Below are 24,630 nucleotides of genomic sequence, written 5' to 3' on the forward strand. Positions count from 1 at the left end.
ATAAAACAAACTTGTCAACAAACCACAACCATTAACGCGCGTCACAAAGGTAAAATGGCCGTAAACATAGCAAGGCTCAGAAAAGTAAATAAAATAAGATAAAACAGAACTGGAGACAGCCACACTCAAACCAAACTCCGCGCCGTCATGACGTCACACACGACAACACCCTTACGTCACGGCTTATAAACACTTGTGGCGCTTCCCGTGGACGTCTATGGAAGCTATGCTGCGCGCGCATCTGCTGTACAGCCTTCCAGGGAAATTACAGTTTATCTCAAGCTTGGGAAAATTATTTTAATTCAAGCTAAATTTTTACAGCTTGATGTAAACTGTGTAACAGGTTGATTTTTCAATCTTGAATTTTCAACTGAACCTAAACTCAATACCCACCTTGAAACAAGCTGTGTAACAGGTTGATTTTTCAATCTTGAATTTTCAACTGAACGTAAACACAATATCCACCTTGAAATAAGCTTGAGTGCTAGCTGGGACTGACCTTCCTTTTAATTTAAAAACATGACTGGTTGTGCCATCACCACAACAAGGTTGCACAAACCTGTCCGATGTCCCACTTGCCAGCCTGCCACACAATGCTGTGACTCCTGCAATGTTGGAATGTGTGAGCCTCTAAATCCAGATGACCGACTGATCACTGTCAAACACCTCGCTGCACAACCGGATGTCCCTGTCAGCAGTGCTGACACACTCATCCACTAGTTACAGTACCATATTTACTCGAATCTAAGCCTTTGTCGAAAATAGGCAAAACACACACACACAACTTACACACACGTGATCACAGTCTCTGGTTGCTGAAGCCAGACTGCTCGCTGCAGTGCACGATGGTGGTGGCGAGGACAAGTACGAGGCTAGGGCAGGGAGGGGGACGGATAGCAGGGTAGGGATGGTTCAAAATGGTTCAAATGGCTCTGAGCACTATGGGACTCAACATCTTAGGTCATAAGTCCCCTAGAACTTAGAACTACTTAAACCTAACTAACCTAAGGGCTAAGGACATCACACACACCCATGCCCGAAGCAGGATTCGAACCTGCGACCGTAGCAGTCCCGCGGTTCCGGACAGCAGTGCCAGAACCGCTAGACCACTGCGGTCGGCGGTAGGGGTGGGGGACAGTGAAGTGCTCCTAGTGGGATTGTACAGGGACGAGATGTACAGAGGGTAGGCTATCTAGGTGCAGTTTGGAGGTTAGACAGAGGGTGGCAGGGATTAGTGGGAAAAGAGAGAAGGCTGTACAGTGTTGGAATGGGAACAGGGAAGGGGCTAAATCAGTAAGGACAATGACTAACCTTCATTAATCATTGGCCTTACCCATCCAGCTTGTTCCCTGCTCCCATTCCAGCACTACCGCATTTACTCGAATCTAAGCCCCACTTTTTTTCTGGTTTTTGTAATTCAAAAAACCGCCTGTGGCTTAGAATCGAGTGCAAAGCAAGCGGAAGTTCTGAAAAATGTTAGTAGGTGCCGCCACAACTAAGTTCTGCCGTCGAATATATGTAGCGCTACACAGGCATGCTCTGTAGGCACAAAGATAAATACTGGCGCCAAAACCTCTGCGTCAATAAATAAATTTTAAAAAAAGGTGGAAGACGAGCTTTTTTTCTCCGTCCCGAGTTTCAACCATTTTCATACATTATCCAACGAAGTAAATACAAATTCCGTATTGTTCACCTTCAAATGTAGCAGCATTTCAATGTACTACGAAAATACGACTGGCAAGACTATTTGAGATGTTTGTCAATATGGCCAACTCTATGTTCTGAATTTTTTCCTACCTGTCAGAAGAGATGGTTGCTAATAGGAACCTGATGAAATGTGAATCACATGCACTATTCTCTTCGCCATAAGAATAATACGAATATAAACATTTTGCCATGTATTCTTTCGTGTTTGCTGCTATCTCATTTAAATCCTGTCTGCCTAATACACTACGAAACTATAGAGCGAGACAACAGCAAATGCGGAAGAATATACGTATCGTGTCATGTTTATATTCGTATTACATTTATGCCTAATAGTGATACAGTCAGAAATGAAGCACGGCAACTGACTAGATTTTTAAATCTAAGATGACTAATTTCTGTGCAGAGTTTGATGTACTAAAGAAGCGGCCGCAAAGATTTTCAAACGGAGAAAAATTTTCGCCTAACTCTCGTTCAGAACATGTTCTATCGTACGCAGTCTATTATTTGGTTCTTGTTGATCATTATCAAAGAAAGCAGCAGTGTAAGTAACAACAAATAGCAGTCGCTTGCCATTGTTTCGCTAATGAGACGATTCCTCTCTCTTTTTTTAAAATTGTAAGCGGCGGTAGCGCGCATAAAAGCAAGCCGTGCCGCGAGCGGCGACAGGCCGTAAACACGCACTATCAGAATGTGACAAACAATGCGTGACACAGTACAGTAATGCATTTTCAGCTTAGAGTGACGCAAACACCTATAACAAAGAAAACGGCACTTATCAGATCAAAGCAAAATAAGCAATCGATTCAAACCAGACGAAGCACGTGAAAAAGGAAGGGTACCCGCCTAAATACAGACGGAGCGCCTGACGCATAGCAATGGCTACCTGGCAAAGCTTAAGACTCGAACCAAACTACTGTAGCTGTATCGTCATTCATTCGACCTAAATTGTGTCTCATATTACAATGGACCAACTTTGTTTCGATATGGAGGTGCGGCCTAAAACTTTTCTCTCTCCTTGAATTTAGAGTCTCAAATTTCAGGTGCGGCTTAGATTCGGGAAATTTTTTTTCCCTTTATTTCAAGTCTCATTTTTCAGGTGCGGCTTAGATTCGAGTGCGGCTTAGATTCGAGTAAATACGGTACTCAAAGGAGTGTCACCTGAAAGAAAGCCAGCCATTAAGAACAACAAACAGCCACCTGTGCAGAACTGCTTGCACGTCAGGAGGCTACTCGTGCTAATCTTTCGTCAAACACCATCGCAGGTGAGCACTTCGAACTGCAAACGGATGAGCAATCTGTAGAGTGGCGCCACACGACCTCTCCTCTGAAGAAAAAGTTCAAAGCCACACGCTCGACCGGTAAAGTCGTGGCAACTGTCTTCCAGGACCCTGAAGGGGTTGTTCTGTTTGATGTCCCCCCTCGTGGTGCAATAACCAACTCTGAAGTGTATCGTGCTAACCTCACGAAACTGAAGAAATGACTTCCGCGTGTTCATTGCCACAAAAATGCTAACAAATTTTTACTTCTCCTCGACAACGTGAAAGCTGACACAAGTGTGCACAACCGACAGGAGCTGACAAAGCTTCACTGGATTGTTCTTCCCGATCCGTGCTACACACCAGATCTTGCACCTTCTAACTCCTGTCTGTTTGGCCCAATCGAGGATGCACTCTGCAAGAAACAGTATGTGGATGGTGAGGAGATTATTGATGCAGCGACAGGTCGGTTCTGACATCGACCAATAGAGTGGAACTATTTGGACAAACGTGCCCTCGATGTGAGGTGGCGTAAGGCTTTTCCACTGAACAGATATTATGTTGGAAAACAGTGTTTTGTAGACAAAAGAGTGGGGATTAATAGGGTGTATTGAAATCCTGAATAAAACCCACTTGGTTTCAGAAGAAAATGCATTGCATTACTTATTGAATGCCCCATGTATCAGAAATGAACAGAACTATGTTGTTGTTGTTGTGGTCTTCAGTCCAGAGACCTACCTACTGCAGCCTACATCCTTCTGAATCTGCTTAGTGTATTCATCTCTTGGTCTCCTCTATGATTTTTACCCTCCACACTGCCCTCCAATACTAAATTGGTGATCCCTTGAAGCCTCAGAACATGTCCTACCAACCGGTCCCTTCTTCTAGTCAAGTTGTGCCACAAATTTCTCTTCTCCCCAATTTTATTCAATATCGCCTCATTAGTTATGTGATCTACCCACCTAATCTTCAGCATTCTTCTGTAGCACCACATTTCAAAAGCTTCTATTCTCTTCTTGTCCAAACTATTTATCGTCCACATTTCACTTCCATACAAGGCTACACTCCATACAAATACTTTCAGAAACGACTTCCTGATGCTTAAATTTATATTCGATGTTAACAAATTTCTCTTCTTCAGAAATGCTTTCCTCACCATTGCCAGTCTACATTTTATATCCTCTCTACTTCGACCATCATCAGTTATTTTTCTCCCCAAATAGCAAAACTCATTTACTACTTTGAGAGTCTCATTTCCTAATCTAATTTCCTCAGCATCACCCAATTTAATTCCACTACATTCCATTATCCTCGTTTTGCTTTTGTTGATGTTCATCTTATATCCTCCTTTCAAGACACTGTCCATTCCGTTCAACTGCTCTTCCAAGTCCTTTGCTGTCTCTGACAGAATTACAATGTCATCGGCAAACCTCTAAGTTTTTATTTCTTCTCCATGGATTTTAATTCCTACTCCCAATTTTTCTTTTGTTTCCTTTACTGCTTGCTCCATACACAGACTGAATAACATCGGGGAGAGGCTACAACCCTGTCTCACTCCCTTCCCAACCATTGCTTCCCTTTCATGTCCCTCGACTCTTATAACTACCATCTGGTTTCTGTACAAATTGTAAATAGCCTTTCGCTCCCTGTATTTTGAACCTGCCACCTCCAGAATTTGAAAGTGAGTATTCCAGTCAACATTGTACTTTCTTTAATCTTTCTTCTAAGATAAGTCGTAGGGTCAGTATTGCCTCACGTGTTCCAACATTTCTATGGAATCCAAACTGATCTTCCCCTGAGGTCGGCTTCTACCAGTTTTTCCATTCGTCTGTAAAGAATTTGTGTTAGTATTTTGCAGCCGTAGCTTATTATACTGATAGTTCAGTAATTTTCACATATGTCAACACCTGCTTTCTTTGGGATTGGAATTATGATATTCTTCTTGAAGTCTGAGGGTATTTCGTCTCTCACATACATCTTGCTCACCAGATGGTAGAGTTTTGTCAGGACTGGCTCTCCCAAGGCTATGAGTAGTTCTAATGGAATGTTGTCTACTCCCGGGGCCTTGTTTCGACTCAGGTCTTTCAGTGCTCTGTCAAACTCTTCACGCAGTATCATATCTCACTTTTCATCTTCATGTACATCCCATTCCATTTCCATAATATTGTCCTCAAGAACATCACCCTTGTATAGACCCTCTATATACTCCTTCCACCTTTCCGCTTTCCCCTCTTTGCTTAGAACTGGGTTTCCATGATATTCATGCAACTGGTTCTCTTTTCTCCAAAGGTCTCTTTAATTTTCAGTGATATACGACTCTACATCCTTACATTTGTCCTCTAGCCATCCCTGCTTAGCCATTTTGCACTTCCTGTTGATCCAGAACTATAATGTAAATAAAATAATACAAGAATACCAAAATGTAATACATGTTCATCTACATTTATACATTGCAAGTCGCCTTCTGGCATGTGGAGTAGGGTAGTTTTGGTACCTCTCTGTTTTCTCCCATTTCCTGTTCCGTCAGTGAGTGTTGTGAGAGAATAACTACTGCTGGTAGGTCTCTGTATAACCCCTGATTTCTCTGATTGCTCCATCACAGTCTATTTATAACTAGTATGTGAAGGGAAGTTCTGTGTTGCCCAACATAATTATGACCCAATGTATTGTTTCCAGATTTAATCAGATAATATGCCCATGATGGACAGCATCCCTCTGTCTGCCAATATGGTTTGATGAATATCTCCAAAATACTATCACAGTTACTGATCAATTATGTTCTGCTCTCCTAAGGACCTTAGTACCTCTACCAGCCTTATACAAAATGATTTTTTCCACTGTGTACAAACTCTCGGGATTGATTGATGAGAGGACACACAACAAAAAAGTCTAAGAAACTTATGTCCAGAAATGTATTCTTTCCGTGCTAGAGACAATTTATTCATTTATACATTGTTACAGAGACTGCAGTCTAATACATACTGTACCATACAGCCACAGTTATAGTATTGATTGAAAATTATTTGCATGTGCCTCTACGCATACATGTATGAGTCATAGCATGTTCTGTCTCACACGTTCACACTGGCCAAGCTGCATCCGTAAAGTGTCAAAGGTAGGGTGAACACTTTGCTCCAGTGTCTCCACATCTGGAATGGGCTCTGTATACACGATATTTTTGAGGTGGCCCCACAACCAGAAATCGCACAGGTTGAGATCCAGTGAATGAGCAGGCCATGCAACTGGACCCCCTTTTCCAACCCATCGACCAGGAAGGGCACGATTGAGATGTGTACGAATGTAAACAGCAAAGTGAGCTGGAGTGCCATCATGTAGCAGCCACATAAACCTCTGAATCATTGATGACACTTCTACCAGCAGGGGAGGCAAAGTCACTCACTAGAAATGCTGATAGTTATGGCCTGTTAAGCAACATAGAAGGAAGAATGGTCCCAAAATATGGTCAGCAATTATCCTGGCCCACTCATTCCGGCAGCATCGATGCTGATGATTCGCTGTCGCCATACTGTGGGGGTTCTACATACTATCCCACAGATGACTGTTATGAAATTTGAAGATACCACTCCGTGTAAAGTAGTCTCATCTGTGAATAGGATGGATGACACAAATCCCGGAATCACTTGTATCAGGAGACCTATTCCTGCCGAGAATCACCACAGCATTCAATGTTTGCAAAACCGTTTTGCCATTTGTCTGAGACAGGGTCGTTTGTGGGAGCAGGAAATCGTGAAGGACGTACCCCGAAATATTTGGACCCCAGACTTGGAGAAAAACGTGATTAACACTGCGGAAGGTGACCGTTGTGTCAGGACAATCAGTTGGCTTGTCAGCACAGGGTAAGCAAGATGACCATGTGGAAAATTCTCCACAACAACTGTTACTACCCTTATCCCTAACAGCATGTGCAGGATTTACTAGTGACACACTTTCTACTTCAGAAGCTGTTTTGTCACTGGTTTCTTCACCAGGCAACCACAATTCCGGGATCTGTGTCATCCATTCTATTCACAGACAAGGGCACCTTTACAAGGAGTGGTGTCTTCAGGTTTCCTAACAGGCATCTGTGGGATAGTACGCAGAACTCCCAAGGTACGGTGACAGCGAATCACCAGCATCAGTGCTGCCACAATGTGTGGGCCAGGATAATTGATGATGGTATTTTGGGACCACTTTTCCACGCACGTCGTGTAACAGGGTGGAACTATCGGTGTTTCTTGAGGGTTACTTTCCTCCCCTGCTGGAAGAAGTGCCACTGATGATTCGAAAGGGTATGTAGCTACTACATGGTGATCCTCCATCCCACTTCGCCATTAATGTCTGGATGCATCTCAGTCGTGTCTTGCCTGGCTGACGAATTGGACGAGGGGATAGAGTTTCACGGCCTGCTCGTCCACCGGATCTCGACCTGTGCGATTTCTGGCTGTGGGACCATCTCAAAGGTATCATTTATGCAGAGTCTACATCTACATCTACATCCATACTCCGCAAGCCACCTGACGGTGTGTGGCGGAGGGTACCTTCAGTACCTCTATCGGTTCTCCCTTCTATTCCAGTCTCGTATTGTTCGTGGAAAGAAGGATTGTCGGTATGCCTCTGTGTGGGCTCTAATCTCTCTGATTTTATCCTCATGGTCTCTTCGCGAGATATACGTAGGAGGGAGCAATATACTGCTTGACTCTTCGGTGAAGGTATGTTCTCGAAACTTTGACAAAAGCCCGTACCGAGCTACTGAGCGTCTCTCCTGCAGAGTCTTCCACTGGAGTTTATCTATCATCTCCGTAACGCTTTCGCGATTACTAAATGATCCTGTAACGTCGCGCGCTGCTCTCCGTTGGATCTTCTCTATGTCTTGTATCAACCCTATCTGGTACGGATGTGGAGACACTGGGGCATTGCATTCGTGCTGCATTTGACACTGTTCGGATGCAGCCTGGCCGATGTGAACGCGTGAGACAGAACGTGCTACGGCGCTTACACGCTCGCACTGAGGCACACGGAAACCATTTTTCAACACGTGCTGTAACTGTGGCTGCACGGTGTGGTGTGCATTAGACCGCAGTCTCAGGAACAAAGTATGATTGAAAAAATGGTCTCTAGCATGGAAACCATGCATTTCCAAACATTAGTTCATTAGGCCTTGTTCGTTCTGTATCCTCTCATCGATCAGAGTTTGTACACGGTGGAAAAACTCACCCAGTATAGTAAGCATCCCTGATTGACAAGCACATTACTCTTAGCAGGGTCCAACTCCTCACCACTATTCCATAACTTAATTTCTTCCTTTACAGTGGTTCAGCATTGCTGTTGTGGTCTTCAGTTGACAGGCTAATCTGGTGCATCTCTCCACACTAATGTATCCTGCGCAAGCACCTAAGCCCCTGCATAACTACTACCTGCTCACTAAAGTCAAGCCTCGGTCTCACTCTACAATTTTTAACCCTCCACATTCCTCTCCATTACCAAATTAACAATTCTTTAATGCCTCAGGATGTGTCATCAACAAATCCTTCCTTCTGTAGTCCTATTAAAGTTACTCGACAGTGAACACGTGTCATTTGTCGCCCAATGCTGCCAAATCGACTGCCGGCCACAGCTCAGTCATAGCTCCACGTGAAAACAGCGGGTCAGTTAACAAATACTGTTAATGCTTAACGTGGAGCAATGTCGGAAGGTACATCAGAAATGTGAGATGCTCTGTCGACAGCTGATTTTAAGTGACCGATGAATGAACTGTGGCAGACAGTGCATTTTGTAGACCCAAATTTACATTTGTGTCCTAAATTAACCACAGCCTCAGAATTTGCAATATATCCCAGAAAATGGCGGACAGCAACCTGTAGAATTAAAATTGTGATTGCTTCAATAAAATTTTATTAATTCAAATTGCCACGAAACCATGCATTCATACATGATTGCTTTGTTCGCAGCAATTTAAGGTAACCTCTACAAGCAAACATGAGACAGAAAAATTTCAGTTTAAGCAGAAAAGAAAACTGTAATTTCTCACTATCATTGGTTACCTGACACTATGCACACAAAGGCTATACGAGCTGCTATGTTAATAACTGATGCGCGGTCTTGGTTGGCTCATAGTTGCAGATTGTAGCTGACATAGGCAGATTTCAAACAAAAACAGAATGATAGGAAGATAAGTAAGAGCAAATAAAAATGATACATTTAAATCAATTAATAGAATAAAATAATAATCAGAAGTCTTCTGATTAGATTTAGATATAAAAAAAATTAGATGAATTTGACCAGATTCAAACCTACAACCTTCTACATGTCAGGTTCTGCTAACCTCTGCACTGTGCCACTACACTAAATGAGGTGGTTCTGTTTATGACTGTCGAGATGCAGTTGCAACCATGAATTTGCAGCTTTCTAAAATTTGGCATTATGCAAAGTCATGCAAAGCTTTCCTATGTAAGCCGATCTCTGTGATTATAATAATGATATATGTGACACTGAATTGCATCTTGTACAGAAGGGTCCAGTAGTGTTTGGATAGTGCTGTGTATGAAACGTGTCCCGACCCAGGATTTAGGGTCCAAACACAGCAAGAAAGAAAGCTTGATATGGAACTGAAGTGAACTGACCAACTGTTTGACAGTTTGCCCATGGCAAACAGTTCAGGTGTGATGTTGAACGCTCTGACTGGAGGAACTCAGTTTCAATGGGTGAAGTGTCAGTTATCAAGTAAGTCTAACTGAACTATAGTCAAATTTGCCACAAATTTCTTTTCTCCTAAATTCAATTCATTACATTCTCATTAGTTAATCAATCCACCCACCCAACCTTCAAATTTCTTCTGTAACATTACATTTCAAAATCTCCTATTATCTTACCATATGACCTGCTTATCAATCACACTTCACTTCTGTACACAGTAACACTTCATACATATACAGGGTGGCGCGGGAAATGTGTTACCAATTGTTTCTTTCACAATTTACGACACGCATTAGATATCCCGCTGGGATCTCTACAGCAGTACCAGCAGAGCTTGGAAAAACAAATGAATTACGAAATGAAGTGTAATTCACAATACTGCTGCCAGGAGACTAGTAAGCAGCAATGGCTGAGAATGGAAGACTGACGACACAGCAACGATCGGCAGTTGTGTTACTTTTTCATGAAACGAAAAGCATTGTTGTGACTCAGAAGCATTTTCGACAACAGTTTAACACACGATAGGTCCCTTGCAAGAAGACTATCCACAGGTTGTACGATAAATTTGTACAGGAAGGTACAGTATTGGAAGCAAAGCGACCTCGGCCTAAGCCAGTTTGTTCGCCGGAGAATACTGAAGCGGTATGAGTTGCTGTACAGAGAAGTCCCGGGAAATAGTGTAGAAAGGCAGCAGTGCAACTGGGAATATCCAGACGCTCCGTTCAACGCATTCTTAAAAGTGATCTCTGTATGTACCCATACAGGATGACCTGTGCACAGAAGCTCACGCAAGAACACAAGCAGCAGAGACTACTGTTTGCTCAGTGGGCGGAGGATAGGGAAGAAACTCTCAACTACGTTTGGTTTTCTGACGAGGCGCATTTTCATTTAGACAGTGTGGTTAACAAATAAAATGTACGCTTTTGGGCCACTGAAAATCCACAAGTGCTTCACGAACGAGAACATTATGTTCCGAGGATTACAGCGTGGGCAGCAATTTCCAGTCACGGACTTATTGGACCCTTTTTCTTTGAAGAAACTGAACAGTGAGCATAATTTGAGTGTGCTTCGCAATAGCTTCATTCCACAGCTTCTTGCTACTGCCTTGCCCTTCAACACGCAGTGGTTCTTGCAAGATGGAGCAAGGCCACATACTGCACACACTGTGTTGGAGTTTTTATACGAGCATTTCGACATGCGGATCATTTCACTCAGGTTTCCGGGTCGCTTCAATGACGGACAAAACTGCCCCCCCAATAGTCCTGACCTCAATCCGTGTGACTTTTTTCTTTGGAGGTACCTAAAGGAAAAAAATTTCCCGAAACGTCCAAGTGATTTAATGGAGCCCAGAAGGCTTATTCTTCAAGCTTGCAGTTAAATTACGGAAGACATGTGCTGTAGGGTTATCACTAACTTCAGTGTTTGTTTGAAGGAAGTTAGGAAACGAAATGGTGGACATATTGAGCATGTGCTGAGTTAGAGCAAATCTCCATGGACGGCTCCTCATTGTAGTATATGTTCCTTTCAGATTGTATTGACAATAAAGCTTATATTCAATAACAAAATGGTAACACATTTCATGCACCACCCTGTAATTTCAGCAAAGACTTCCCAAATTAATTAAAATTTATATTCGATGCAGCCATTTTCCCTTTTTCTGAAATGCTTTTCTCATCATTATCAGTCACATTTCCTAATCTATCAGCAATACCCAATGTAATTCAACTACATTTCATTACCCTTATTTTAGCTTTGTTGCTCTTCATCTGCAAACACTGTCCATTTCGTACTACTGCTCTTCCAACTCTTTTGCTGTCTCTGACAGAATTACAGCGTAATCAGTAAACATCACTATTATATTTTCTTCTCTCTGAACTTTAACCCCATCTCTAAATTTTTCTTCCATTTCCTTTGTGGTCTGCTCAATGCACAGATTGAATAACATTGGGGATAGGCTACAACTCTGTCTCCTTTCTTAAGTACAGCTTCCCTTTCACATCCTTTGACTCTTACGACTTCAGTCCGGTGCCTGTTCAAGTTGTAAAAAACATTTTCTCCTCATATTCTATCCCTGCTACCTTCGATAAGATATACTGAAGTACAGAGCTGTCATGCGGGCACTCACAGAGCTAGATTCCTGGCCTTGCGCTCCGGGAAGTTATCCTCCCAGCTTATCTTCTTCACGCTGAGGTACTCCTTGCCGTGCTTTGAAAGGAAGTTCTCCACCAGCTTGGCATGGTACTCCACCTGCAATGATCACAACATAATATACTTACATTTTTGTCACAGTAAAGAGATTATAAATTGAGCACACTAAACTCTCACTAATCTGACCCTCAGTAGTCCGGCCCCCATCCAGTCTGTAGTTGCTCTCAGGCAGAAATGACACATACAATAATGAATTCTCGATCGTGACAAAGTTGTTAGTTAATTAAAATGTTAAACAATGCTATACACTGAGCAGTGGTAAAAACTTGCTGTTTTGAAGAGCATGTCGCAGTGCGTAGTGTGAAGCAGTCGCCCTCCGTTTCTGGCAGTGGCACCGCTGTGGCAATCGCAGCTTTGGTGTCTCCCTCTGGTGTGAAAGGGGAAAGGTAGCTGTTCTCGTGCATTTAAGGGGAGCTATGAGCTCGCTAGGGGCGAGTCTGGTCAGTTGGTCAGCCGGGTCAGTGTGGGGCAGTCAATGTCTGTCGTCCAGAGAGCTATAGTTTAATTCTTTTATCTTGGCGGTTCGCACATGCCCACCCAGACGCGAGAGATTGCTGCGTTGCCAGTTGTACGCGCCAAGAGAAGCATAGTATATAGTTCACAAACTTACGTTTAGGGGGGAAGCGCGCAGTTTATGAAGTAAAGCCACCACGGCCGCATGAACCCTTTCGCTGCTACAGAGACGTGCTCCCCGCATTTTGTCATCATTGCACTGCTCGCCTGTGCAGACACACGGTGTTTCGACTGCTTTGACACACTTTACCATTCGATTTCACAAAAACTATTTGGCCCAAAAATTTGATTTTTACACATCTTCCTGACTGATACCTTTCCCCCATAAATGATTTAATTTTGTTTCGAAGTTCCAACGCAGTTATTGTGCAGCATTAGATGTAGTTAACCATTGGGCAAAATTTTGAAGAGTTTGCAGAGGTAAAAGTCCATAGCGTATACTTTCCTTATGGTCGATTTTAGTTGCCACTAGAAATTTCAAAAAGTTACATTCAAACGAATAAAATTCATGAAGTAATACACTTTGATATTGTTTTTAAATAACGAAAATATTACGCACCGAACAAGGTTTGAACTCAGAACCTTCCGCTTAGCAGTCATACACTTTAACCATTATGCTATCGCAGCTCATCGATCAATACATCTCCCAGAGGACTTTAAAATATCACGCAAAATATCGACAAACACTGTTGGTATGACTACGAATTACTCACATTTCGTCGAAGTACAATATGAAATAAACAATTACCGCTGTTCTTTATTGCGAAAAAGCGGTTTTTGGGAATGATTCAAATACCTTTCCTTGTTATCGCCTGAATTAGGAGGCTTATTGCTTGTTTGGTTTAATTAATTAATAGAATATGAAGCAATTGGTATAAAGAATGCTTTTTACGAACTTTCTGTAAAAGAAAGTCTGCTATCAAGACACTGCTTTCGTTCAATTACTTTATTTATGACTGAAAGTTTATAAAACTGAAGACACTCGTCCGTGCTCTGCATTGCAGTCGAGCTCTGGCAACATCGTTCTCTGTTCATTGGCTGACTGTGTTTTGTGACGTCAGATGCGCAGAATGAACCTAAACTTGGCCGCTGTCATAAATGACGCGCACTTTAGTATGCGATAGACCACCAGTCTGCTCGAGTTTGTTCAGGCAACGGTCATTGGTGGTCGGATCAATCAGTTGGTCGGTTGCGCTCTGAGACACGAGATGACTTGTCCGCCTTAAGCGTCAGCTCGTGCGGGGTCGCCACGTGAGTCCAGTGGGCCGCACCGTATAGCGAGGGGTAGTGGCTTCGCAGCCGACATGAGAGCAACAGTCTGGCCAGTGTGAGCTGCGACGCCGTGAGACGGGAGATCGGCGTGCCTTCCTGCGTCCGTTGAAGCGGCTGGCAGCGGACGGTTCATGAGAGTGTTTTGAGGGTGCTCCGCCAGGTCTTCGCCACACATCGCAGTTTATTAGAAGTTAAGGGATATATGTTGTTTCTTTTACTTGTTAAATTCTACTACTTTTCTAGGTCAGTCTCCCATCCCCAGCTTGCTCGTCTGTCTCCCGTCCGCATTTGTTAGGCAGTTAGTGTCTGTCTGTCTGTCGGTCTGCCACACATGAATAGCTGCCTCTGTCATGTTTGTCGGATTTGGTGGTAACGAATTTATTGCTTGAAGTGTAATGGCCAAATTCCTGAAATATGTTTTTATCTTGAGAGGCGGTATATGTGTAATGTAGAGCATGTTTGTGCATTTTATGTAAGACTGCATTTCATGGGTTTTTATTTAAATGGTCATTTTAGCATATAAAGTTGCCACCCTTTCACCGTAAGAATTTTTTTTAAAAATCAAGTTGCACTTTCGGTGGCATGTTAATCTTTTAATGTTAGTGTTTTGTACCATTTCCATCCCTTCTATGGGGTGCATAGTTTATGTGCTTGTGTGAGTTGTTTAAGTTTTTAGTTTAAAGTAATCTGGCGTGTTGTCGATTTGCACCAGTGCAGTCTTTCAGAGGTTGTTGCGAGCGGTCGTGGCTACGGTCGTGTCAAAAGGGAGCGGCAGGGTTCTCAGCCCGAAACCTCACACTGTCAAAATTTTCTGCTTTCTGCCTCTGAATAAATTGTAACTTGATATTTAGAGGGTGCCTTCTGATTGTAATTTTAAATCTGTTAAAAAAAAGGGCTTTTAGGAATAAAATTTCCATTTGTTGAAACAAATTCGATTTGTTTTCATCAGTTACTCACTGGCAACAACTTCCACGCTCACATAGTGTGATTAAATGTGTTAATGTTCTTGATAAATCACTAGTAAATAAAGTAAATTCTTAAGAAAAAGTTTGACATTGTGCCTTTCTTAACAGTTCTGTACCATGGCTTCTAAAAGGAAATACATTATGCAGAAACTCTTAAACTAGAGATAAGCTGAACTGAGATTCTTCACAGTACAATTTTGGACAAGCAGCTTTTTATGACTAAACTGTAACAGACAAAGAGATAGTCAAAAGCATATGTGAAACTTATGATTAAAGTAACAAAGAAGACATAGGAGGAGCGAACATGAAAATTTATCACACTGCAGGTGCTGAAGCTGCAGATATCTTTCTCGGCAACATTATGCCTCAATCGGTAATGTAGAGTGCTGATGTAATGGTAGTAAAGCTGTTGTGGATAAAGCGTACTGCCATCACGTATCATCATTGTGACAACTAAAAATCTGGGACATGTTTGAGAGTGAGTGATACTAACGTACATGCACATACAAAGGATGTAAAAAATAAATAAATAAAAATAAAAAGAAAGAAAGAAACAAATAACATTGCCGTTGACAGAGCTTGTAGAGTACGCATTTTTGCTACTAGGCATGTATAGCACTACTCATTGCTAGTTCAATGTTGCTTGTGTTGTGGACCTGGCTTGTTCTGTTCATCTGCAGTGATTGTTTTTGCTAGCACCGTTTTTTTTTTTTTGTTTTTTTTTTTTTTTGGCGACTTTAAGTAAACAACGTGCAGCTGCTAAAAATGATGCTGAAACCATTTTCACGTTGGAAACAGCTTACCAAGATGACGCTATGCGAAAAACTCCAAGTGTACAAGTGGTTAGCTCGATTTAAAAATGGTGACACATCAATTGACGACAAACCTGGACGTTCACCAACTGCCTGAATCGACGAAAAAATTGAAAAAAATTGAGAGCTTGTGCTCACATGCCGTTGAGAGATAATTGGTCAACTGTCAGAGATTTGTGGTTATCGTGGAGCTCGGTTCAGAGAAATGTAACGAAAGCTTTCGGAATGAAAAGGATTACTGCCAAGTTTGTTCGTCAGGTTCTGATTGACAATCAAAAGGAACCCCGAGATGAAACATGCTGTGCTTTGAAACGACAGCTTGAAACTGATCAAGATTTTCTGTTAGAGGTTATTACTGGGGATGAGTCACAGTGCTATGCTTACGACCCCATTCACAAAAAATGTCATCTAGTCAAATCAAACATCAAAACAATGCTGATTTACTATTCTGATACCAAGGGCATAGTTTGTTCAGAGTTTGCTCCCCCAAGTGAGACCATCAATCAAACCTTTTATTTGGAAGTTTTAAGAAAATTGCGAAATGGAGTTCGTCAAAAAAGATTCAATTTGCGGCAGACAGGAGACTGGTTCTTCCACCACGACAACACACCTGCACATGCAGCCATCTCTGTTAGACAGTTTTTGGCTAAAAATGGCATGGTTCTATTGCCACACACATCTTACTTACCTGCCCTGGGTCCGTGCAACTTTTTCTTATTTCCACGCATGAAAAGGACATCAATTTGGCAACACTGAAGTAGTCAAGAACAAAAATGAGGGAGGAGCTGTCCGTCATTTCTAAAAATGACCACAGAAATGTTTCGAACAGTGGAAGCACTGGTGGGACAAATGTATTAGTTGTAATGGAGAGTATTTTGAAGCGGATAAGGCTGTTTTGCAAAAAATTTGAAACTACACAACTTTTAAAAATGATTCCAGTTTTTTTTTTTTTTTTTTTTTTTTTTTGGGGGGGGGGGGGGGGGGGGTTACTCCTTTGTACTCAAGGACTAAGTTAGTTTAATCCCTATGTGTGCACACTAAATTATGACACTCTCAATAATCTGGCACTTTGGTAAATCTGACAGCCATATGTGCAAGGAATGGCTGGATTAGCAAGAGTCTAGTGTATTTGGAAATCCTGCTGTATCTATCACAGTGACACTGCCAGTAGCACACAGAAAATGCTTCTGGCACCTTACAAAGAAACAACAAAATTATTTGTCACAACCAGTCATTTCCATGATTATGTAAATATGCTATCTAGCTGAGTATGTGTAACTGAATATGTTGTCAAGGGTTACTCATTTCAGTTCTTGCTGACTGCTTCAGATTTTTTCACATAGGAATTGTTCTGCATTACGTTAAATTACGCAGGCTGTTCTGAAAGTAAACTTACATTTTAGAATACAAAAATAACAAATGGAAGGAAACATTTTTCATTGCTTGCATCTGAAAGATACACTGTTCATCTCTTTTTCAACATAATCCCCAAACAGATTAAGACACTTATCACACGCTGCAGCACAGTCGCAGATTAATATGGTGATCCAGGGAGAGCAGAATAAATTTGTTTTATTTCTGTCAATGATCATAATACCTTTAGTCCTTAGATTACTGGTTTCGGTCAGTGGCCACCGTCTTTAGATTTGCAGCGAAATATGCAGAATGAAATAAAACTAGTAAACAGATTATAACGTAAAACAATAAAATATGCAATAACAAAAAATTATTACTTTCAAGTACGTAGAAACATACACTTAAAATATGACGAGGCATACCTGTTTTATAACATGTCCAAATTTAATAAAGCCATTGTGACATCATCACAAAACACACACACAATCAGCTTAACATTGTTGCACAAATTTAAAATATGATGTAAACTACACCACAGTGCCGGTAGAATCATACTATCAGTAGTGCTACTGTTCATAACAAACTGCAATACAGTGACCACATGATAAGGTTGCGACATTACGTTGTCAAATATTGCTATTGTAAGTCTGTCAAGTACAAAATTGTACAGAATGCAATAAATGATTAGTACAATAGGTAAAGTCTATAGTGATCCTGCCAGGTGTGTCAGTAATTACAGTGAGAAAATGTAATAATTAAAAAGACAGATGAAGTTAAATTTAAAATTTTTAAAAAGGAAATTGTTAAATGATAATATGTTATTCTGAGACGCTCTTGTGGTTATTTTACATAAAAATAACAACATACACAAGAACAGGATTATGTAAATAATAAAATAGCATCAAGTTGAAAGAATAACTAGGGAAAGAAGTCAAAAGGGATGAAAATAAAAGACTACAGTTGCCAATCAGAGACATCTGTTGACGTAGCCACCAGCATGCGGCAAAGGTGAGAAATCGGAGGAACTTAACTGCCAGAGAGCCTCCCTCATATACCCTCCGAAATGCTGTTCCAAGTAAAGCATAATAATGGATAATGTATTATCACTTAATGAAATATCTTGTTAACTGAATGTATGAAGTTCATTCAAATGAAACCTGGTCAGTAGATCTACCTTTGCTTACACGTAAGATGGCACCACGTAACTGCGGGTATGGTGGCACGATCTATTGGTAGGGAGACTGACGCGTGCGAACCGTTTGATGTTGCATAGCGGCAGTATGGTCTCATGCCGAAGAGAAGGTGGACACACGAGTTATCATCCACTACCGAACATGCAGGTGAGTAAGCAGGAACAACGAGGAGTTATTCGATTTTTGACGGTGGAGGGAGTTGGAGGCTGTGAAATTTACCGACAGATGAAGGCTGTGTACAGAGAGTACAGTCCGAGTCATTCAAGTGTTATGGAATTGTGCAAACGATTCCTTGACAGGCGCAAGTCACTGGAAGACGATGCTTGTCCTGGACAGGCTCTTCGTGTCATCATACCGGAAATGGTTCGGAAGTGAATGCTTTGGTCTAGGACAACTGCATAACCACCGTGGATGAGGTACAACTGGGTATTAGCATGGGCACTGCCCACACCGTAATACATCAACACTTGAACTTTCAAAAAATCTGTGTGCAGTGGGTTCACCATCAACTGATCGCCGAACGGCACAATGCTCGAATGGCGCCATCTTTGAGTCATCTGCAATGTTATCGTGAGGAGGAATACAGCTTTCTGTCACGTATTGTCACAGGTGACGAAACGTGGTGTCACCAATTTGAACTGGAAAGCGAGTGTCAGAGCAAGCAGTGGAAACATGCGACTACACCACTTCCAAAGAAAACAAAGGCCGTGCACACCTGTTCTGGTAAGGTTATGATGCCTTTATGATCAAAAGTGCCCACTGCTTGTCGAGTTCCTGGAACGGGGAACCACCATCGACACCCAGCGTTATCAAGCTACATTACAGAACCTTAGCACAGGTCATAGAATCTACTTGCACAATCACATGATATGACAGATGTTACCATCACAAAGCAAGCTAGCACATGCATCATCCTGCCCCTAGCACCCGTGTCCCACATGCATGTGCACACAAAATCATGCAATCACATAAATACACTCTGTATGTGACAACACTCCACTAAACAACAAAGGAATAGCTTCATTAGCACAACAGCAAGCACACATGAGATGCCACAATGAAACACATTAAGCACTAATCCATGTACTGAGCTACAAAATGGCATGGGCATAACCATTTAAAAACAATGAGGACATCAGAAAACATAAATGAAAACTAACATACCCAGTTGAAAATGTCCGTCTATTTCAGGCCACTGAAAATGCTACAAACAAATTGAGGTGGAACACTTATGGCAGAAGATAAACTGAACTTATTCGGTTATGCACACTGTAACTTCAAAATCACTAATACAGGGTGGCATAGTTAAAAGTCGCCTGCCTCCCCTTTGAATGGAAATGCAATATTACAACTTCTGAAATAGAGTAAACAGCTACAACAATGGACAGTCGGATGCAATAATCGATTGCTGGCCTTTCTCTCTCAATATTTCAGTTTATTTCGTCAGTGAAGTTAGATGATTCTCTTAGCAGTCTGCAAGGTAGTTTTTTCGACAGAAGAAAGAGCTGAAACTGTGGAAGCAAATCTGGACTCTGGTTCGATTAAGGAAACTCGCAAAATTTTCAGGCTAAAGTACCCAGATAGAGGACTACCAACAAAGAGAGCAACACAGATTCTGTACCAAAGCTGGTGCACCTACAGATCCGCGCAAAATGTTGTTGTTGTTGTTGTTGTTGTTGTGGTCTTCAGTCCTGAGACTGGTTTGATGCAGATCTCCATGCTAGTCTATCCTGTGCAAGCTTCTTCATCTCCCAGTACCTACTCCAACCTACATCCTTCTGAATCTGCTTAGTGTATGCATCTCTTGGTCTCCCTCTACGATTTTTACCCTCCACGCTGCCCTCCAATACTAAATTGGTGATCCCTCGATGCCTCAGAACATGTCCTACCAACTGATCCCTTCTTCTCGTCAAGTTGTGCCACAAACTTGTCTTCTCTCCAATTCTATTTAATACCTCCTCATTAGTTATGTGATCTACCCATCTAATATTCAGCATTCTTCTGTAGCACCACATTTTGAAAACATCTATTCTCTTCTTGTCTAAACTATTTATCGTCCATTTTTCATTTCCATATATGGCTACACTCCGTAGAAATACTTTCAGAAATGACTTCCTGACAGTTAAATCTATACTCAAAGTTAACAAATTTCTCTTCTTCAGAAATGCATTCCTTGCCATTGCCAGTCTACATTTTATATCCTCTCAACTTCGGCCATCATCAGTTATTTTGCTCCTCAAATAGCAAAACTCCTTTACTACTTTAAGTGTCTCATTTCCTAATCTAATTCCCTCATCATCACCCAACTTAATTCGACTACATTCGATTATCCTCGTTTTGCTTTTGTTGATGTTCATCTTGTATCCTCCTTTCAAGACACTGTCCATTCCATTCAACTGCTCTTCCAAGTCCTTTGCTGTCTCTGACAGAATTACAATGTCATCAGCGAACCACAAAGTTTTTATTTCTTCTCCATGGATTTTAATACCTACTCCGAATTTCTCTTTTGTTTCCTTCACTGCTTGCTCAATATACAGATTGAATAACATCGGGGATAAGCTACAACCCTGTCTCACTCCCTTCCCAACCACTACTTCCCTTTCATGGCTGTCAACTCTTATAACTGCCATTTGGTTTCTGTACAAATTGTAAATAGCGTTTCGTTCCCTGTATTTTACCCCTGCCACCTTCAGAATCTGAAAGAGAGTATTCCAGTCAACATTATCAAAAGCTTTCTCTAAGTCTACAAATGCTGAAAGCGTAGGATTGCCTTTCCTTAATCTTTCTTCTAAGATAAGTCGTAAGGTCAGTATTGCCTCACGTGGTCCAACATTTCTACGGAATCCAAACTGATCTTCCCCGAGGTCAGCTTCTACCAGTTTTTCCATTCGTCTGTAAATAATTCGTGCTAGTATTTTGCCGCTGTGACTTATTAAACTGATAGTTCGGTAATTTTCACATCTGTCAACACCTGCTTCCTTTGGGATTGGAATTATTATATTCTTCTTGAAGTCTGAGGGTATTTTGCCTGTCTCATACATTTTGCTCACCAGATGGTAGAGTTTTGTCAGGACTGGCTGTCCCAAAGCCGTCAGTAGTTCTAATGGAATGTTGTCTACTCCCGGGGCCCTGTTTCAACTCAGGCAAAATGTAAAACAACAAAAAAATCCTTCAGTTCGCACATCATAAATTATTGCAGACATGCACCGAAAATTTATTCAGACCAAAAGAAGTTTACATTTAAATTGGTCCAACAGATGCAGGGAAGTCGGAGGAGTTGCCAGCAGACACAAAAAAGTCTTAATCTGAAGCCACATTGTGTGATGGTTGTGCAGCAATTACAGGAAGATGATAGACAGAAATGTGCAGATTACTGCACGTGCCTTTTGAACAACATCAAATATGGTTTGTTAGACCCTTTCTTTTACAACACGAGTGATGAAGAAAAGTTTCATCTTTCTGGTCATGTGAATTCACAGAACATGAGGCACTGGGCAACAGTGAACCACTCCATTGGACCAATATTTTTGACACTATGCTCAACACTGTTGCACACAAGGAAATCTTTGATACATTTTGTGCTCAACTCACTGAATATGAAAGACAATACTGCTTCTTAGAGAGAGAGAGAGAGAGAGAGAGAGAGAGAGGGAAAAAAAAAAAAAAAAAAAAAAAAAAAAAAAAAAAAAAAACCCTAGAACTTAGAACTACTTAAACCTAACTAACCTGACATCACACAACACCCAGTCATCACGAGGCAGAGAAAATCCCTGACACCGCCAGGAATCGAACCAGGGCGCGGGAAGCGAGAACGCTACCACACGACCACGAGCTGCGGACAAAATGGGGCAACATGCCACATCTTTAAGATATCCTTGGAATGAATCCATGATGTCTTCACTGTCAGCAAAGTCAAACAATTGGAAATTTAGACTGGAAAGTAAAATTTTAAAAGCATAGTTGCTGCTCACCATATAGCGGTGGTGTTGAGTTGCAGATGGGCCCAATAAAAAAGACTGTCAAAAAGTGAGCTTCTGACCAACAAGGCCTTTGTCAAAAATAGGCAAAACACACACACACAACTTACACACACGTGATCACAGACTCTGGCTGCTGAAGCCAGACTGCTCACTGCAGTGCACGATGGTGGTGGTGAGGACAAGGAGGAGGTTAGCACAGGGAGGGGGCGGATAGCAGGGTGGGGTGGGGGACAGTAAAGTGCTGCTAGTGGGAGTGTCCAGGGATGAGGTGGAGAGACGGTAGGGCAGCTAGGTGCTGATGGGAGGTTACACGGAGGGCAGAGATGAGGGTGGGGGAGGGGTCAGTGGAAAAGAAGAGAAGTAAAAAGACTGGGTGCGATAGTGGAATGAGAGCTGTGTACCGTATTTACTCGAATCTAAGCTGCACCTGAAAAATGAGACTCGAAATCAATGAAAAAAAATTTTCCCGAATCTAAGCCGCATCTGAAATTTGAGACTCGAAATTCAAGGGGAGAGAAGAGTTTTAGGCTGGACCTCCAAATCGAAACAAAGTTGGTCCATTGTAATATGAGACACAATTTAGGTAGAATGAATGACGTTACAGCTACAGTAGTTTGGTTCGAGTCTTTATCAGGTAGCCATTGCTATGCGTCAGGCGCTCCATCCGTATGTATAGGGGTAGCCTTCCTTTTTCACGTGCTTCGTCTGGTTTGAATTGATTGCTTATTTTTCTTTGATCTGGTAAGTGCTGTTCTCTTTGTTATAGGTGTTTACGTCACTCTAAGCTGAAACTGCATTACTGTACTGTGTCATGCATTGTTTGTCGCATTCTGATAATGTGTGCTTACGACCTGTCGCCGCTCACGGCATTGCTTGCTTTTGTGCACGCTACCACTGCTTGCAATTAAAAAACAAAAGAGAGGAATCGTCTCATTAGCGAAACAATGGCAAGAGACTGCTACCGGTATTTATTGTTACTTACACTGCTCCTTTCTTTGATAATGCTCAACAAGAACCAAATAATAGAATGTGTATGATAGAAGATATTCTGAACGAGAATTTAGCAAAAATTTTTCTCCGTTTGAAAATCTTTGCAGACGCCTCTTTAGTACATTTCATTCTGCATAGAAATTAGAGTCATCTTAGATTTTAAAATCTAGTCAATTGCCGTGCTTCATTTCTGACTGTACCACTATTAGGCATAAGAATAATACGAATATAAACATGACACGATATGTATATTCATACGCGTTTGCTGTTGTCTCACTCTAGTTTCGTAGTTTATTAGCCAGACAGGATTTAAACGAGATAGCAGCAAACATGAAACAATACATAGCAAAATGTTTATATTCGTATTATTCTTATGGTGAAGAGAATACTGCATGTGATTCACAATACATAATAGTTCCTATTAGCAACCATCTCTTCTCACGGGTAGGAAAAAATTCAGAACGTAGAGTTGGCCATATTGACAAAATCGCTAACAGTCTTGCCAGTCAGATTTTCGTAGTACATTGAAATGCTGCTACATTCGAAGATGAACAATACGGAATTTGTATTTACTTCTTTGGATAATGTATGAAAATGCAGTGGTCGAAAGTCGGGGTGGAGAAAAAAGCTCATCTTCCACTTTTTTTTAAAAAATTTATTTACAGACGCAGAGGTTTTGGCGCCAGTATTTATCTTTGTGCCTGCAAAGCATGCCTGTGTAGCACAACATATATTCGATGGCAGAACTTAGTTGTGGCGGCACCTACCAACATTTTTCAGAACTTCCGCTTTCTTTGCACTTGATTCTAAGCCGCAGGCGGTTTTTTGAATTACAAAAGCCAGAAAAAAAGTGCGGCTTAGATTCGAGTAAATACGGTAGTGCTGGAATGGGAACAGGGAAAGGGCTGGATGGGTAAGGCCAATGATTAATGAAGGTTAGTCATTGTTCTTACTGATTTAGCCCCTTACCTGTTCCCATTCCAACACTGTACAGCCTTCTCTCTTTTCCCACTAATCCCCGCCACCCTCTGTCTTACCTCCCAACTGCACCTAGATAGCCTACCCTCTGTACATCTCATCCCTGTACAATCCCACTAGGAGCACTTTACTGTCCCCCACCCCTACCCTGCTATCTGTCCCCCTCCCTGCCCTAGCCTCCTACTTGTCCTCGCCACCACCATCGTGCACTGCAGCGAGCAGTCTGGCACCAGCAACCAGAGACTGTGATGACGTGTGTGTAAGTTGTGTGTGTGTGTGTGTGTGTGTGTGTGTGTGTGTGTGTGTGTGTGTGTGTGTGTGTTTTGCCTATTTTCGACAAAGGCCTTGTTGGCCAGAAGCTCACTTTTTGACAGTTTTTTTTTATTGTGCCCATCTGCGACTCAACACCGCCGCTATACGGTGAACAGCAACTCTGCTTTTCATAATATTGGAACTGTCAGAAAACATACACAGTGATCACGTTCACCAGATCTAACACTGTGTGACTTTTTTCTCCTTTAGGGATACTTGAAGAGCAAGGTCTACAAAACAAATCCACACACCGCACAGGAACTAAAGACCACATCAGCCGTGAAGTTGCCACCACCAATGTCCATCCATGGTATCTGAATACGCTTAGACATACACAGCTGTGTATTGATGTTTCAGAGGTCACTTTTGACACCTTCTCTAAATGTATTTATTGC

The 24,630-nt window shown here is 41.8% G+C and overlaps 1 protein-coding gene across 1 annotated transcript in view; it reads right to left on the reverse strand.

Moving 5' to 3' along the window:
* LOC126108948 (procollagen-lysine,2-oxoglutarate 5-dioxygenase) overlaps positions 1 to 24,630 on the reverse strand; it is a 466,456-nt gene that overhangs the window by 256,905 nt on the left and 184,921 nt on the right. Inside the window, exon 8 of the mRNA XM_049914331.1 lies at positions 11,782 to 11,903. Coding sequence (XP_049770288.1) covers positions 11,782 to 11,903 — 122 coding nt within the window. The remainder of the gene's footprint in view (positions 1 to 11,781; positions 11,904 to 24,630) is intronic.

Source organism: Schistocerca cancellata, chromosome 11 (assembly GCF_023864275.1).
Source record: "Schistocerca cancellata isolate TAMUIC-IGC-003103 chromosome 11, iqSchCanc2.1, whole genome shotgun sequence".
NCBI lineage: Eukaryota > Metazoa > Arthropoda > Insecta > Orthoptera > Acrididae > Schistocerca > Schistocerca cancellata.